At 40.8% G+C, this 17,827-nt stretch overlaps 2 protein-coding genes across 3 annotated transcripts in view; one reads left to right on the top strand and one right to left on the bottom strand.

Moving 5' to 3' along the window:
* Window positions 1–11,704, top strand: part of dync1i2a (dynein, cytoplasmic 1, intermediate chain 2a) — a 63,556-nt gene extending 51,852 nt beyond the window's left edge. For both annotated transcript variants that reach the window (XM_060930006.1, XM_060930005.1), the window contains exons 11-16: window positions 757–870; window positions 1,343–1,476; window positions 3,106–3,250; window positions 4,046–4,186; window positions 4,284–4,409; window positions 10,519–11,704. In XM_060930006.1, coding sequence (XP_060785989.1) covers window positions 757–870; window positions 1,343–1,476; window positions 3,106–3,250; window positions 4,046–4,186; window positions 4,284–4,409; window positions 10,519–10,632 — 774 coding nt within the window. In that variant the 3' untranslated portion in view covers window positions 10,633–11,704. The remainder of the gene's footprint in view (window positions 1–756; window positions 871–1,342; window positions 1,477–3,105; window positions 3,251–4,045; window positions 4,187–4,283; window positions 4,410–10,518) is intronic.
* Window positions 11,705–11,852: 148 nt separating this feature from the next.
* The window catches only part of LOC132891892 (electrogenic aspartate/glutamate antiporter SLC25A12, mitochondrial-like), a 38,162-nt gene continuing 32,187 nt past the window's right edge, over window positions 11,853–17,827 (bottom strand). Inside the window, exons 15-18 of the mRNA XM_060930004.1 lie at window positions 13,185–13,323; window positions 12,779–12,937; window positions 12,545–12,635; window positions 11,853–12,472 (exon numbers count right to left, since the gene is read on the bottom strand). Coding sequence (XP_060785987.1) covers window positions 12,265–12,472; window positions 12,545–12,635; window positions 12,779–12,937; window positions 13,185–13,323 — 597 coding nt within the window. The 3' untranslated portion in view covers window positions 11,853–12,264. The remainder of the gene's footprint in view (window positions 12,473–12,544; window positions 12,636–12,778; window positions 12,938–13,184; window positions 13,324–17,827) is intronic.

The raw sequence follows: 17,827 nt of genomic DNA, 5'->3' as shown, positions 1-17,827 counted from the left end.
TGTTGCTGGGCAATTGCGTTTTGACTCTTTTCTATTGAGATTGGGCAACATTGTTTCTTTCTGAATGGTTTTGATAATCTCTGGCAACTTTTTGAGATAAGCCAATCAGAACGCGAGTAACGAGTCATGTGACCTCCGGTGAGGTTCGGATCAGAAATTTCAAACAAATATGGCGGCCGCTCAGTGTCAGTGGAGTGAAGAGATGGAGAGACTCCTCATCTGTTTTTACGCCGGTAAGTTGTTATTTTAATATTCTATATGGAGGAATTTACCTCACCAAAGCTCTAAAAAACAACAGACAGCTTGATTAAATGGTCACAGCAAAAATTAAGACATCGATTTTTTTTTTTTTTTAGCTAACTGTAAACTGCCGTTGCTAACTGTTGTTGCCCATTGTTAGTTGCCCTGAAAAGTTGCCCTGTGTCTCACCTAGTTGCCCGTTGCCAGCAACATTGCCCAAAAAGTTGCCCCGTGTATCATCACCATTAGACTATAAAAAAGCAGTGCTTGGATTTCTGTCATGTACGTGGTGTGTTCAGTAGGATAGTTTAGACGCAATCAACTTCACCTTCATTGCCAAACTGTGGATTTTTTTTTTTTTGCGTTACTATTCCTGCTATACCGCAAGAATTCCACAACTAATCATGTCCTACATTTAATAATTCATGGTGATGTATCCATATAGCAGACTATGATTTATGCTGTGGGGTTTTTTTTTTCTCTTCCTGTCAATTTTCTGTCTCTCTTTTTTTATAGCATCCTGTTTACTGTGTGAATGTCGTCGGCACTCAGAACGCTCACAACCTGATCAGCATCTCCACTGATGGTAAAATGTGCTCGTGGAGCCTGGACATGTTGTCCCAGCCTCAGGTACCCAAATTCCTCTTCTCTTTCACTACATTACTCATACTCCATTCTCCCAGTAGCCACTCTCCTGTCCCTTATTACTGAACATGGCCACGTAAATCATTCTTGTAAGTGTGAGTCAGAGAACTGCGATAATTGCTTAGCAGAGAGCTGTAGTGTAGAATCCGAGTCTAAGGGATGCACTTAAGGGGAAGTGGTTTGGAAATGCCTTTGGACTTGGCAGGCAGTTTGTTCAACTCTTTAAAGACTCGACACGTTTTTGGGCTAAATTGCCATTCCCATGTCTTATATATTTAAAGTGTGAATAACGTTACCGTCGTCATTCCATAAATTTTGCCAAACCACAAGGTCAGACGTGAAGCATTTATGAAGTGCTAGCTGGATTGACGTCATCCACGAAGAAAGTGCCAAGAAAGGTTATTTACTGTGCTGTGAGGTGTGTGTATGCTGATGTCTCACTCTGTCTCTCTTATAGGACAGTATGGAGTTGGTGTTTAAGCAATCTAAGTCTGTAGCAGTCACTTCCATGTCTTTCCCCCTGGGTGACGTCAATAACTTTGTGGTAGGGAGCGAGGACGGGTCAGTCTACACGTCCTGTCGGCACGGCAGGTAAACCTCACACTTTCAAAAAAAAAAAAAAAGTGTACATCTGATTATCCATTGTTTCCATTCCATTAGAAAATGAACACGCACACACCGAGTGGAAACAACTAATCCTACTTCAGGGTTTCTTGTGGGTTTTTGGTTGAAGTGTGAAATGTTTGTGGAAAACACAGCGTCATAATTCATGGAGGAATTAACAGGTCTTTAGGACAGAAGAGGAAAAGCAGTAGCGTTCCTGTTGACGGGGATTTCTTGAAGTTCTCCATATGGCGAGAGGGTAAGGTTTCTTTTGCGTAGATGGAACCCTGTTTGGAACCAGTGAGAGCAGTTCAGTCAGTGAGCTGTTCATCTGCATGTTTGTGCTCAGCAGTGATTGAGAGAGCTGCGGTGTTTCCACTTCATTTATGATGCTATGATTATGATATTCCCATCTCAACCCAGCTAATAAGACAGAAGCACCTCTCACACTGGCTATTTACCTCTCAGAGTAATGAGTATACACACACACGCACGCATACACACACACAGCTATGTGAAAGCTTTATTTGTGTACTGGAGCTTTTTTTTGTGCGGAATTAGCTCGTAACCTTAATATGCAGAAAAGTGTTTATGATCATAAGAGAGCTGATGGTTTCGACAGCATATTAGGGCTATTGCTGGACAAAAATGGAGCGGGGGGCAAACTTGGAATTTCTGAGATTAAAGCCATACATTTATAAGGAAAAAAACTCCTGATATTCTCTGAGATAATGGTTATAAATTTGCGAGCAGAAAGCTCAGAAATTCTGAGATTAAGAAGTCACAAATTTGAGAGATTCTCATCTCAATCCAGATACCCCCCCCCCCCCCCCCCGAATCTTACCAGAATAAAAATATTTCAAGAGGTGTAATGTAAAAGGGTGCTTGTTATTTTGTTGTTGTTGGTTTTTTTAATTAAAAAAGTAGTATCGGTTTACGTACTTTTAAAATGGAGTTTAGTGAACGGAGAAAAGTTTAACAAAAAATAAAGGCATAGAAAACGACAGATCTACTATTGGGTGGGATTGCATTCAGTAACCGTTTTAAACATGCTGAAATTAGGAACTGTACTTTTCCCCCAGCGTAACAATCTCCAGAGCTGTTGAACACACTGCTGCACGCACAGGGAACACTCTCTCTTTAGAACAGACCGGTGGATTCATGCGTCAGTATCTCCTATTGGCATCTCTATGTCAAAAAGCGCGGTTTTATACGACCTGACACAAAGAAACCTGTCCAATAGTAAGTCTAGACAGCCAGGTTTTTTTCCATGTTTACTCCTCACATTGGAACCTTGTGTTTGGGTGTTTATTTGTCTCATCCTCACTGATGGAAACACACCTAATTCACATTCCTCATGCATCAGGAACATATGATTGTGGAATTTAACGACAGTGCAACTGCCAAATAAATAATCGTACTTGGCTCGAGTAATCAGGAACAGGCGATCATGCCAGAGGTACAACAGGCCGAGGTGCGTTTTGTCATTAGTCTGTTCACTTTGAGGATCTTTTAATGTCTGGTAGTCCGTTTCTTCTAATAATCATTTTATGTTAACAAGCATGATCCAGCTGATGGAGAATTGTGATGAGTGTTCTTGTGTGTGTGTGTGAGTAGTAAGGCAGGTATCAGCGAGATGTTTGAGGGCCACCATGGGCCAATTACAGGAATCCACTGCCACACAGCAGCTGGTTCTGTAGACTTCTCTCATCTCTTCCTCACCTCTTCCTTTGACTGGACCGTCAAACTCTGGAGCACTAAGGTACCCCATCTTTTCAGAACCTGGGCGTAGAAGCAGAGCGTTAATAGACGAAAAGAAGTTTAAGGGTGCTTTCATACCAAGTATTTTTCTGAACCAACAGTGTTGTTTTTTTTATTTCCCCAAAAAGTTCAACTTTTCAGGAAAAATTCAAGTGACATGAAGTGCATTTTAATCTCCAGAACAAGCATGAAGCATTCTGAAACATGTAGGACAGTGCCAGTAAAAATCAGTTGTTAGTGAGGTAATAAGATATATAATATAATATATGACTTTCAATACCGAATCAAAAGTATTTGGTTGATGTTGCGCTGTTGCAATCTAATTAACAATATTCACATGTGTGATGTGACTTCCCACTTTAGAGGGAGCTGCATAGTCAGGTTACACAGGCAGCGCTGCTTCTCTAACTTTCTCAATTCACAATCATAATAAAGGCAGACAACCTCCTTGTTTCCAGAATTTCAACTAATTTTACTGCTCATAATACAAATAAATAATTCTAATGGTGAATAAGCTTGACTAGTTAGCCCGTACTAGCTGAGACTGGTAAGAGTGGTGTTGTGGTTATAGTGTGCGTCACAGCATGAGCCGCTTTTTCTTCTATAAACACAAAACACACTCTGACTAGTGATTGTTCTGTGAAAAAATGCTGTGTGAAAGCAGCCTAAGTTTATTCTCTGTGAATGCCTGGAAACATAGAGAGGAATAGCAGAAGTGGAAAAGTGATTTTGGTTCCATTTCTGTTGTTTGCGCAAACCAGTGACTCTGCTTCTCTGCTGTTTTTGTGTCCTGTAGAATAATAAGCCACTCTACTCATTTGAGGATAACTCCGACTATGTGTATGATGTGATGTGGTCACCTGTTCACCCTGCGCTCTTTGCTTGTGTGGATGGAGTTGGCCATTTAGATCTGTGGAACCTCAACAATGACACGGAGGTCTTTGGAACACACACATGCACGTGCACTTGCACTTCAGTTACTAACTTTGTATATGCTTCAGTATTCCTAAACTTCTTTTCATGCTGTTCTGTAGGTTCCCACTGCCAGTATTACAGTGGAGGGGACTTCTGCTCTGAATCGGCTGAGGTGGGCACAGACAGGCCGAGAGATCGCAGTAGGAGACTCTGATGGACAGGTTCTCATTTACGATGTTGGAGAGGTAAGAACATTTAAAAGGGCTTCATTGAAAAACAACTGGATTTATTGATTGGTTTTTAGACCATGAGGAGTTGCATTAACATTGAGGCAAATGTAAGATTTTTACGTAGTCCAGTTTCTGCACTAAGGGAGAGAGTTTGTTACTGCGATCATTACATGCTGTCTTTATCCACATCATGTGATTGACCCATGGCTGCAGTTAACATACAGTGCAGAAGAGATGCAGGCTATATCTCAGACTGCATATGAGCCTTTTAAATATTACTGTATATAATCGCAAAGGGTGGCACACTATATTGGCATAGTATTTACTATTTAGTACGGTTTTATAGAACTTGGGACATGGCTACAGCTTGCTAAACAACCAAATCCACACTAATTCAACAGAAGTCAAATGAGCCTCAGAACTGTGCCATTCTTGCTGCCAAGTGGCAAAGAAATGCTGTCATGCGTTTCCCAAAGAAACTCTCCATAACCAGAGGGGCTTTTGTGATATTTCTGCTTTTTCCCTTTTCTCCATAAACTCTTTGGAGCACGTTTTTCAATTCAGCATTACAACAGCATAGCTTATGTGCATCAGCTAGCTAATGTACAGGTGTAAACTAATGTTACTAACGTAATGGTCAGTTACTTATTTATTTATATTTATTTATATATATACAGTAAGCCCTCAGTATTCGCGGGGGTTAGGGACCGAACATGGCCGCGAATAAGCCAAAATCGCGAATACTTGTAAACACCCCCCCCCCCCCCCCCCCCCCCCCATTAAACTGCTCTTTATGTAGCGCACGGTACTCTCGTTGATGCCTTATCGAGAAGTCCTACCTTCTCCTGCAGCGTCATTACCTTCTTCTGGCGCTTAGGTTCCTTGGCAGGAGCCTTAGAAGATGCAGAGCGTTTAGGAGTCATTGTAGGGCGTAAAAATTATTCAAAAATACCAAGAACGCACAACACATGAACAAGTCTGAACTACAGGAACCGCGAGACTGTACTGTACAATGCGCTCATTCGTATCAGCCAATGAGCAGCAGCCCGCCATTCAAACTTCAGCCAATAGCGAGCGAGCATTCGGCTCCGAGAATGTAGCAGTGCGTAAACGTTCGATATGTTCGCCGCAAATGACCGCGAATTGCTGAGATTTCCGCGAATGTATAGGAGATATGTTCTATATAAAATCCCGCGAATATGTGAATTCGCGAATACTGAACCGCGAATAGGCGGGGGTCTACTGTATGTATGTATAAATTAATTTGTGTGTGTATGTAATGGCACTGTCTAAAAGCAGAGCTCCTAATGAGTGTATGAGCAAAATATTTGCAAAGGCACAACCTGAATAAAGTAATAGCATACAAACCACTGAATTGTGTATTTCACATCAGTAAATTGCTGCATCGTCTTGGGACAGTGAGACCAATAAGGAGATGCGCATCGCAGTTACGAATACATATTTATTCCTTTCTTCGACACCGCATGCTATGCGTCAGAAACGATACCATGTCATTTATTATGGTGCGACTCTGCTGGGTGCCTGGTGGACAGCAGTGAACCAGCGCTTTCACTTTACATCATTACTATGTAGTTACAGTAGAATATTATCAGACAGAAGAACTAATCAATATCAATCCGTGGTAGTTTTAGATAATCTAAAACTAAGGAACAAGGCTAATAATTGCCAATGCACTATACATTATGTTTAAACGGGTGTGCAGAGAAAGAAATCATTCAGGTTAAAAAAAAAAATCATACAATGCAAAGATACGTTGCCCGCTATGAAGAAACCAGTAGGATAAAAACAAATCTACTGGAAAACTGAAACTCCTCGACTGAATGCCATGTATGAGCTCCAAGGGTCAGAGCTGCAGTCTTGATATTTCCAACTTGATGTCAAACAGTTGTCAGGTTATAACTGTCCAACGAGCACGTGGACTAATAAAACGGTTTTAACTAAATGAATGTTTTCTGTAAAATGTGTTGGTAAATAATCCCACATTATTATTATTTAAAAAAAAAGCAAATTAAAAACCCATCTATCTTATGTAAATAAAGAGGCAAATTTCGTTGTCTGGTGGTTGTGTTTGAGATGCGTTGCCTTGCACTTACGATCAGGTTCTCTGTGGTGGTACATGTTGGTATGTAGTATATGTATGTGTACGTATGCATATCATACGGTTGCAAAAGCCATCAAAAATCAGGTCACTGTATTACCATATTCTCAAGTATGGAGCTTCGCTCCACCTGCAATCTGCTATAAATTCGTCCCTCTAAAACTCCTCAGAGATGAATATTTCACTTCTGTATTATTTATGCCAAGTGATGAACATGAGCATTGGGGTCTGCTGAGTAATATTTATGACTAATGGGCATTACTAAAACTGGAACGGAGAGACCAAAAAATCCAGTCTACAACGATTAATAAAAGGTAATAAATATAGAAACACACCAAAATCAATTTGAAACGTTCAAAGACATTTGGGGTAATAGAAAATGTCCAAAAATAAAATATAGCACCTTTTAAGAGAGAGACTTTTTGCAGAAAACACGCGTGTGTGTGTGTGTGTGTGTATATATATATATATATATATATATATATATATATATATATATATATATATAAAATTAATATTAGTGTGTGTGTATATGTATGTATATATATATGTATGTATATATATGTATATATATATATATATATATATATATATATATATATATAAAAAAGTGTGTGTGTACACACACCCCATATGGCCAAAATTTTGTGGACAACTAACCATGACAATTATATTTGCTTGCTGAACATCCCATTCCAGAGTTTGTCCCACTTTGCTGCTATAACAGCCTCCACCCTTCTGCGGATCTTTACGCTAGCTTTTGGAGTGTGGCTGTGGGGGTTTTCTCTCATTCAGCCACAAGAGCATGAGTGAAATCCACTAATGATATCGGTGAGGTGGCCTGGCACACAGTTGGCATTCTGATTCATTCCAAAGGTGTTCAGTGCGGTTGAGGTCAGGGCTCTGCACTGGCTGATCAAGTTATTCTACTCCAACCTTAGCAAACTGTCTTCTTGGAGCTTGTTTTGTGCACAGAAGTATCATCATGCTCGAACAGGTTTGGGCCTCTTAGTTCCAATGAAGGGAAATTGTAATGGTACAGCATACAAAGCCATCCTATACAATTGTGTGCGCTTCTAAATTTGTGCCAACAGTTTGGGGAAGATCCCTGTGTGCATGCGCAAGATGGTCAGGTGTCCACATACATTTGGTCATATAATGTAGCTTAGTTCACTACTTCTAGCTTTACTGCAATCGGAAACATTGTGAAGTGTGAAAGACCTCATAAGTGTTTTGTGTTCGGATTTCTTATAAGAACAGTTTATTGTAATAATTTGGACAAAGTAATGATTCTCAGAGTGAATACAGTATCTGTTTTGCCGCTTTTCCACTACAAACGCGGCTGAGTTGGGCTGAGCCGTGCCGTGCTGAGTCGAGCTGAGTGGGGCTATTGGAGTTGCATTTCGACTACAACCGCGCTTAACCATGCTGGCTGGAAGTGGGTGGACACATTGGGTGGAGTTAGCGAAAGTGGGTGGACGTCACGTGATGTCGTTAAGCAGCGCAAACAGTGACATCAGTGACCTTTTAAGTGGTAGTCTCACGACCCGAATAGTAAACAATAAACATGGAGGACATGGAGTCGTTTGTGTTGCTGGTCTTGGTGCTGTGGCTTGTTGTCACCGGCAACGCCAACAGATACTGGCAAGAGCGTATAGATGAGGCGAGGCGCATAAGGCTTCAGAAATTCTCGTAATTTGTAATTCTTCTTCTTCCGGGTTTATGGTGTTTACAGATCCCAGCGTGCTCGCGGGGCGTGTGTGGGCATGTGAGGACACGCCTCCTCACCAATCAGTGCACAGGGGAGTGTCTGCTCACGCCCCCAGCCTCACTCGGCACGGTTTGGCTCGCTTCAGCCCCACTCCAAAACCGTGCGAGTTTTAGGGGCTAAGCAGGGCTGAAGCGAGCCGAGTCGTGCTGGTTTTTGGTAGTCGAAACGCGAGCCGTGTCGGGCTGAAGTGAGCTGAAAAAGGGTAGTGGAAAAGGGCCATTTGTCTAGGATCATCAACTAGCATGTGATCTGTGGAACAATGTACTGGGTTTATGAATGTTCTGCTTTTGCTTGTATAAAATGCAACAGTGTAAAAATAAAAAATCCAACGCATGGATAAGTTATCCATGTTAATCTCACTCCATTAATGAGAGTGTGTCTGAAACACTCGTACATGTTGGAAGTGGGCATATGGAGAACAAGACATTAGAAGGTTACTGAAGGAAAACAGAGTAACTACAGTGAAGAAAAGAATCAGAGAAAGACAGCTGGAGATGTGTAAGTGTTTGAGACAGTATGAGAGAGGAGATAAACAGAGTAGCTTTAGTTCTTGCACTCCTCCTGTGTGAACTCGGTGCTGTGGCAGTCTCTCTCTCTCTCTCGACAGATACAGTTGTGTTCAAAATAATAGCAGTGTGTTTAAAAACGTGAGTAAAGCTCAAAATCCTTATAATAGTTTTTATTTCCATGCATTGGGAACAACGCACATTATATTCTACATCAAAACATGAAGAAAAATGTATGAATATTTTAATTACTTTACAGAAAATGAAGAAAAATGAACATTGGGCTGTTCAAAAAAAATAGCAGTGTCTGCATTTTTCTTTACAAACTCCAAATATTTACTGTATAAACGGAAAAAATCTTAAGGATTTAGTATTCCTGTGAATCACTAAACTAATATTTAGTTGTATAACCACGGTTTCTGAGAACTTCTGGCACCTGTGAACAGGTATTCCAGCCCAGGATGATTTGACAACATTCCACAATTCCTCTACATTTCTTGGTTTTGCCTCAGAAACAGCATTTTTGATGTCACCCCACAAGTTTTCTATCGGATTAAGGTCCGGGGATTGGGCGGGCCACTCCATAACTTTCATTTTGTTGGTCTTGAACCCTGATGCTGCTCGCTTACTGGTGTGTTTGGGGTCGTTGTCTTGTTGAAACACCCATTTCAAGGGCATTTCCTCTTCAGCATAAGGCAACATGACCTCCTCAAGTATTTTGATATATGCAAACTGATCCATGATCCCTGGTATGCGATAAATGGGCCCAACACCATAGTAAGAGAAGCATCCCCATATCATGATGCTTGCACCACCATGCTTCACTGTCTTCAGAGTGTACTGTGGCTTGAATTCAGTGTTTGGGGGTCGTCTGAAAAACTGTCTGCGGCTCTTGGACCCAAAAAAGAACAGTTTTACTTTCATCAGTCCACAAAATGTTTTTCCATTTCTCTTTAGGCCAGTCGATGTGTTCTTTGGCAAATTGTATCCTCTTCAGCACGTCTTTTTTTTAACAGTGGAACTTTGCGGGAGCTTCTTGCCGATAGATTAGTTTCACACAGGCGTCTTCTAATTGTCACAGTACACACAGGTAACTTCAGACCGTCTTTGATCACCCTGGAGCTGATCATTGGCTGAGTCTTTGCCATTCTGGCTATTCTTCGATCCATTCGAATGGTAGTCTTCTGTTTTCTTCCACGTCTCTCTGGTTTTGCTGTCCATTTTAAAGCACTGGAGATCATTTTAGCTGAGCAGCCTATCATTTTCTGCACTTCTTTACAGTATACATTTTACCTCTCCAATCAACGTTTTAATCAAAGCACGCTGTTCTTCTGAACAATGTCTGGAACGACCCATGTTTCTCAGGTTTTCAGAGAGAAATGCATGTACATGTGCTGGCTTCATCCTTAAATTAGGGCCACCTGACTGACATCTGTTTTTTCACAGAATGAATGATCTCACTAATTAAACTCCACACTGCTATTATTTTGAACACGTCCCTTTCACTTAATTATTCGATTACACAGACTCAGGAGCATGCATATCATGAATGTTGGGTCTGTTGGTTTTCTATGACTCTACTACACCTACTGGTAAATTATTTGCCATGTAGTAATATAATTTCCATCAAAAACAGTGATTGATCTGGTTAGTCATGTTGGACTGCTATTATTTTGAACACAAGTGTAAGTGTTGTGTGTCTGCTTCATTACGTCTTTCCCCCTACAGCAGATCGCCATACCACGTACTGATGAGTGGGCACGCTTCGTCAGGACGCTCACGGAGATTAACGAAAACCGTGAGGATGCCGAGGAGCTCATCGCACAGCGCATCCCGTCTTAATCACCACGCATCCAGTGCCATTCCACAAACGGAGCTCCAGGTTTTCAATGCAAAAAAAAATAAAAATAAAATCAAAAGCAAGCATGTGCAACCTCACAAGGCATGACGACAGTGCTAATGATTGAGTTCTTTATCCAAAAACTTTTGTATGATTTACAGCTTTTGCCTTTTGTTCGAGTAAAGAATGTGGTCAGAGTGATGGGAATGACAATGAAGTCGAACCAGCAGTTTTCTATTCTCTTCCACTACCAGGAGCCTTAAAATTGTCAGGTTGAATCCATCAGAAACACAGTTTAAAGTTTCACTCTTGCTGGTATTTACACCGGAGCTTTTCATCCCATTTGAATGGATCTAAAAGTTTAATCAATTGTAAAAGTACTTCACTGAGCCCGTTTTCTTTTCCCTCTTGCTGACTGGAGTCTGAGTGCATTCATAAATTCACTTCTGTAATCTGAAAATGAAGGCAGGTTTGTAAAATCAAAACCCTCATTGCTCTTATTTCCTGTCTCAAAAGTTGTCCAAGTGCTACAGTTTCAAACGCTGGGCATTATAACACTCCACGTGAGAAACCAAAGATTTTACTCAAGTGAGTTGAGTTTTAACACAGTAACTCATGACCTGTATTAAAAATGACTGATATAATTAACTCTATAAAAAGAACCAGGGATTTTTGTGCATTTGTCAATCTGTCTTTCACAAATTAAGCCATTCGTTGTCTTCTTATTGAAGTTCTTTGGTATTTGAGGAGTGATGCTGAATTTATGAACGCGCTCATGATTTCTACAGTATAGTGGGGCAGCTAGGATCAAGATTCCCCTCACTGTCAACTGCTCGTCCCGCTCCACGTTTAAGTCTGTAAATTCTGGTTACTGATTAAACATTTTGTCTTCATGCTCACGTAAATATCCCAGAATTATTATGCAGTGAGATTGTTGTATGATCGTCATCAACTTGCTAAGCATTTAAGCCATTGTTTTTCAAAACTGGCTCCTGTTCTTCCAGTTTTATAGCTTTCTTCAGCCTCTTTGAATGTCTTTGTACATCTCTATAAACTCGTCCTCCTGAACCCAAATTGTTTCATGTGTTGATTCAGAACTCCTCGTCTTGCTAACTACAACACACCTAAGAAGTCGTAAACATAAATTTGTGAAAATAGTACCTCGATTTTGTCTTTAAATTGCAAAGCATGTCTCCAATTAATATCAAAGCAAAGTCCAAGATTAAAATAAACCATTACATTTTTATTTCAATAAAATACATCAAATGTATTATTTTTTTTCCCAAAAAGTGTTCTCAATTTCCACATGAATTAAAATAGTCAGAATTTCCAGTAAGTGCATCCCTCCATTATGACTGCAGCAGTACCGAGTTACACACTTTATCATGTGCTGTGTTGCATGCCTGAACACTTACGCAAGCCACACAGGGCGTAATAAATAAATAAATAGACCAATACGTATTCATGCAGGAGGATGGGGAAACCAGAACAACTTTTGTTGTTGAAATGCAGAGGAGTGTCACTGTGTCTACATGGTGTGGTTCGAGTTTGGATGAAGATGCCACAGACAGAAACTGGCTATAATAAAGGCACCCGATGGTTGATCTTGCCTTTGCTTGGAGGTGAAGGAAGCTCTATGAGGCCACAGTTGGGTGTTCTGTAGGAGCTGCCTCAACTGTAACAGTGTCTGATGATTTGAACTTGGGCAGGTGCAAGCCAAACTTGCTTTCTACACCTGCGAACGTAGCAGCAGCCAATCGGTAACCTCCAATGTGCTCTGCATTCAGGGGAGGAAGCTCGGAGATGCGCGATTTCGGTGTTGGCTCTGATCCTGCAGGACGGCTGCTCAGAAACAAGTACAATTAATAAACGTAAATCTAACAATTATGAAATAAAAGCGAACACAGCACTTACTGTCCGCCAAAGTCGATGTAGAACCATCTCTGTAGGAGTTCATAAGTAACCAGTGTGACACCAAACTGAGGGGAGGATCTACACACACGTGCTGAGAGGAGAATAGAAAAGCTGCATGACTACACACAGGTATCTGACTTCAAAAGTACATTCACAGGAGTCAGGGTGTGCCTCATTCCAGTCATGAAACCTCTCATTTCAGTGCTGCATGCATGGCCCATGTGTGTTATGTACCTCCTGCTCCCTTCCAAAATGCTCTGAAGCCTTCTTCTCTTAAAATCTTCCTAAAGCAGTCAATCACGCCGCTATATGTGGTCTGGCCTGCACGGGCTGCCACCTGCAGACGTGTTTTGATCACATCAGCAGGAGTCACCAGAGAGGCAGCAGGGACACCTAAACAAGGCATGTTCAGTTATCCACAATACACTGAGGATGTACCGTAATGCAAAGGTGGGGGGATCTGATCTGAATTTCTTACCCTGCAACATAATCGGTAACAGTACAAAAAAATTCAGAACTAGCACAGCACTTAAAATGTATTGATTCCCACCACCTCAGCTGAAGATAAGTGTTTGAACGTTTCCTTCAGTTTTACCAGTCCACTGGCCCACTATTGATGATGATGTGAGCTGTTATGCACCTGCGATAGCTCCAGCGATGAGAAGCTGTATTGGCCCCAGTCTGCCCTCCTCATCAGTTAGCTGTGTCTTGGCATGAGCATACACAGGGAAGTAGATGGCAGAGAAAGGAATGTCTCTCAGGAAGCAGGCCTTTGCTCCCTACAACCAAACATACAGAGTGGTTACAGGTTAAAGTGCCATTCCACCATTGGATGTATTTTTTTGGCATAAAATACAATATATTTTATGGCAACATGACTAGACAGAGAAATCTTTTAGCTTCAAAATGATATATCAAACATAATTTTTTGACAACAACAAGTATATTAATTTTGCGACCAAAGTCACCTACCCTTTTAATTTCCGCGCGGTAGTGAAACGTGATGTCATCGGCAGGTTCCCCTTCTTGTGTACCACGTCACGTGTGACGTGGCACAGATTATCAGCAATGGCGGATAGAACGCGATTGTCAGCTTCGGAAAAGAAGCGAAGGAAAATAGCAAGTGATGCCCAAAGGAGACGGTCGATGGTGAATATCGGCACAGCAATTGACAAGTGGAAATCGCGTTCTATCCGCCATTGCTGATAATCTGTGCCACGTCACAAGAAGGGGAACCTGCCGATGACATCACGTTTCACTACCGCGCGGAAATTAAAAGGGTAGGTGACTTTGGTTGCAAAATTAATATACTTGTCGTTGTCAAATTATGTTTGATATATCATTTTGAAACTAAAAGATTTCTCTGTCTAGTCATGTTGTCATAAAATATATTGTATTTTATGCCAAAGAATACATCCAATGGTGGAATGGCACTTTAAGATCAACATTGTGTACTGGTGAAAGTTCAGAGAATCTACCATCGGCTGGGATCACGCTGTACTACCTTCTGGCTGACTGCGATGTCAGACAAAAATCGCACATCATAAAATAACTGTTTGGTCACGAGTTGAGATTCATGGTCACCAGCGGCTCATTTAGTGACCAAAGACAACCACCAATAAAACTCTTGCACCGTCACCAACTTTTGGTGTGTGACTGCTGTTCCAATGCTCATCTAAAAGCGGCCAATTGAAAGACGGCATTGGGTGAAGTGAAAGTTATGGGACAGCTATAAATACGGTAGTGGCAATGGCAAAACATACAAAATAGAATATGCTAATGAACAGAACAAACATTCTTTTTACCTCATGCTCACAAAGAATATTTCTTTTTATGCGAGCCCATTTTCTGCACAAACCCAGACTGCGCTCACTGAGGATGGAAGCACAACGTAGTAATTTTCTTTAATCACAGCATATTTGTATCATCGGGGGATCATCATTTAATAATGATATGGAGAACGTTATCTCTCATTGTGTTATAGACTTCAGGCAAGATATTTATTGTGATCATCTCAAAAGGCTTAAATTGTCAAAAATCCTACAAATCTCTAACACCGGAGAAACCTTCCATAAATGTTAAACAAACGTATCCTGACAGAAAAAAGTCCCCACTTCAAAAATTCCATACATTTTTATTCCTTTTAATGTGAGCATCCATCATACAAATCCATGTGAATTAGGTGTTAATATAGAAATCATGTACTTATTACATATTGCAACAAGTGCATGCATGTAAAGTGTGTGACGTAACTTGCAGCTGGCATTAGTTTGGTGACAGGTTGATGTTGAAACCTGCGGGGCATTTATGCCCATCGCACCTCTGCCGGTTTGTGAGTACCAGCAGCTGGGAGCCATCCTTCACTCATCTTTTATCCCAGAACATCTCAGGATGGTGGGACAGTGATTAGGGATGTCTCCCTGCTGCTCCCTGTATCTAAATTTAGATTGTCAGGTGATTCCACTACGTGGTTTCTCGGTTCCCCCAGCTCGTCTCTTTTTCATAGCAATAGACAAAATCTTCCTTTTTCTTCATTGACTGATGCTGAAAACAATTACAATACATTCCTCCAAATTTTAAAATCCTAGCAATCTAGGATAGCAACCAGTTAACACCGTAGCAACCATGGTTTATTCTGCTTGTCTTGTAACATCACAAACTTGTCCAGTACATCCAGAACCATACTGAACTCCCCAGTGACTAATGATGTAGCAAGCCCCACTGGCACCAGTAATGCACGCTCAGTGCCACTGGTTTTGTATGGAATTCTGCCTAATTACCCACAACCAAAACCATACATGCATTGGTTCATGACACAGGGAAAGTACAAAACTAAAACTGCATTTGAAGCTGGAATTCCCAATTGGAATGCTGCTCTGAAAACACTGTAGTTATTAAGTCTACTGGAGTAATATTGATCTTACTCTGTAGGTTATTGATTTCTTTATAATATTAATGCAAAATCCTTTACTAGATGAACACTAAGACATCGATTCCCCTGCATCTTCATGTAAACCCTACACTATCAATTACAGTGGTGCTTGAAAGTTTGTGAACCCTTTAGAATTTCCTATACTTCTGCATAAATATGACCTAAAACATCAGATTTTCACACAAGTAGATAAAGAGAAGCCTGTTAAACAAATGAGACAAAAATATTATACTTGGTCAATTATTTATTGAGGAAAATGATCCAATATTACGTGTCTGTGAGTGGCAAAAGTATGTGAACCTCTAGGATTAGCAGTTCATTTGAAGGTGAAATTCGAGTCAGGTGTTTTCAATCAATGGGATGACAATCAGGTGTGAGTGGGCACCCTGTTTTATTTAGAGAACAGGGATCTATCAAAGTCTGATCTTCACAACACATGTTTGTGGAAGTGTATCATGGCACGAACAAAGGAGATTTCTGAGGACCTCAGAAAAAGCGTTGTTGATGCTCATCAAGCTGGAAAAGGTTACAAAACCATCTCTAAAGAGTTTGGACTCCACCAATCCACAGTCAGACAGATTGTGTACAAATGGAGGAAATTCAAGACCATTGTTACCCTCCCCAGGAGTGGTCGACCAGCAAAGATCACCCCAAGAGCAAGACATGTAATAGTCCGCGAGGTCACAAAAGGACCCCAGGGTAACTTCTAAGCAACTGAAGGCCTCTCTCACATTGGCTAATGTTCATGAGTCCACCATCAGGAGAACACTGAACAACAATGGTGTGCATGGCAGGGTTGCAAGGAGAAAGCCACTGCTCTCCAAAAAGAACATTGCTGCTCATCTGCAGTTTGCTAAAGATCACGTGGACAAGCCAAAAGGCTATTGGAAAAATGTTTTGTGGACGGATGAGACCAAAATAGAACTTTTTGGTTTAAATGAGAAGCGTTATATTTGGAGAAAGGAAAACACTGCATTCCAGCATAAGAACCTTTTCCCATCTGTGAAACATGGTGGTGGTAGTATCATGGTTTGGGTCTGTTTTGCTGCATCTGGGCCAGGACGGCTTGCCATCATTGATGGAACAATGAATTCTGAATTATACCAGCAGATTCTAAAGGAGAATGTCAGGACATCTGTCCATGAACTGACTCTCAAGAGAAGGTGGGTCATTCAGCAAGACAACGACCCTAAGCACACAAATCGTTCTACCAAAGAATGGTTAAAGAAGAATAAAGTTAATGTTTTGGAATGCCCAAGTCAAAGTCCTGACCTTAATCAAGTCGAAATGTTGTGGAAGGACCTGAAGCGAGCAGTTCATGTGAGGAAACCCACCAACATCCCAGAGTTGAAGCTGTTCTGTACGGAGGAATGGGCTAAAATTCCTCCAAGCCGGTGTGCAGGACTGATCAGCAGTTACCGGAAATATTTAGTTGCAGTTATTGCTACACAAGGGGGTCACACCAGATACTGAAAGCAAATGTTCACATACTTTTGCCACTCACAGATATGTAATATTGGATCATTTCCCTCAATAATGACCAAGTATAATATTTTTGTCTCATTTGTTTAACTGGGTTCTCTTTATCTACTTTTAGGACTTGTGTCTGAAAAGCTGATGGTGTTTTAGGTCATATTTATGCAGAAATATAGAAAATTCTAAAGGATTCACAAACTTTCAAGCACCACTATCAGAATAATTCTTAAACTCAATAGGGTTTGTAACTAGATGCTGAGTAAAGTCAGACATGATGAAGCAGGAAAAACATTGTTATTTATTCAACAGTACAGATGTGAGAAACACTACTCTGAGAAGGTTCAAGGTAGGACTCCAACAAATAATCCTACTGTGAGGTAACAAAGGACGAATAGATTAGTTTAGCTGAAATTAGCGAAGTGGCAGTTTGTACTGACTCTGGTGCATTAAAAAAAATTCTCATATAATACATTTCAACTTTTTGACCAATTACAGCACATTACAGACACATTTTTCAGGTCTCTGCTTCCCAAAGATGAGACTGCAGACAAAAGCAATTTCATTTACAACCCCAATTACAAAAAAGTTGGAACACTGTGTAAAACAAATAAAAATAGAATGTGAAGATTTACAAATCATGGAAACCCTATCTTTCATTGAAAATAGTACAAAGACAATAGCCTGAAGATCGCAGACATCCAGTGTCAGTTTTCAGCCTTGTCTCTTGCATACAGAGATTTCTCCAGATTCTCTGAATCTTTTAATGATGATATGTACCATAGATGATGTCTCATCTCATCTCATTATCTCTAGCCGCTTTATCCTGTTCTACAGGGTCGCAGGCAAGCTGGAGCCTATCCCAGCTGACTACGGGC

This window comes from Neoarius graeffei, chromosome 9 (genome assembly GCF_027579695.1).
Source record: "Neoarius graeffei isolate fNeoGra1 chromosome 9, fNeoGra1.pri, whole genome shotgun sequence".
Taxonomy (NCBI): Eukaryota; Metazoa; Chordata; class Actinopteri; order Siluriformes; family Ariidae; genus Neoarius; species Neoarius graeffei.
This window is presented reverse-complemented; position numbering and strand designations above follow the sequence as displayed.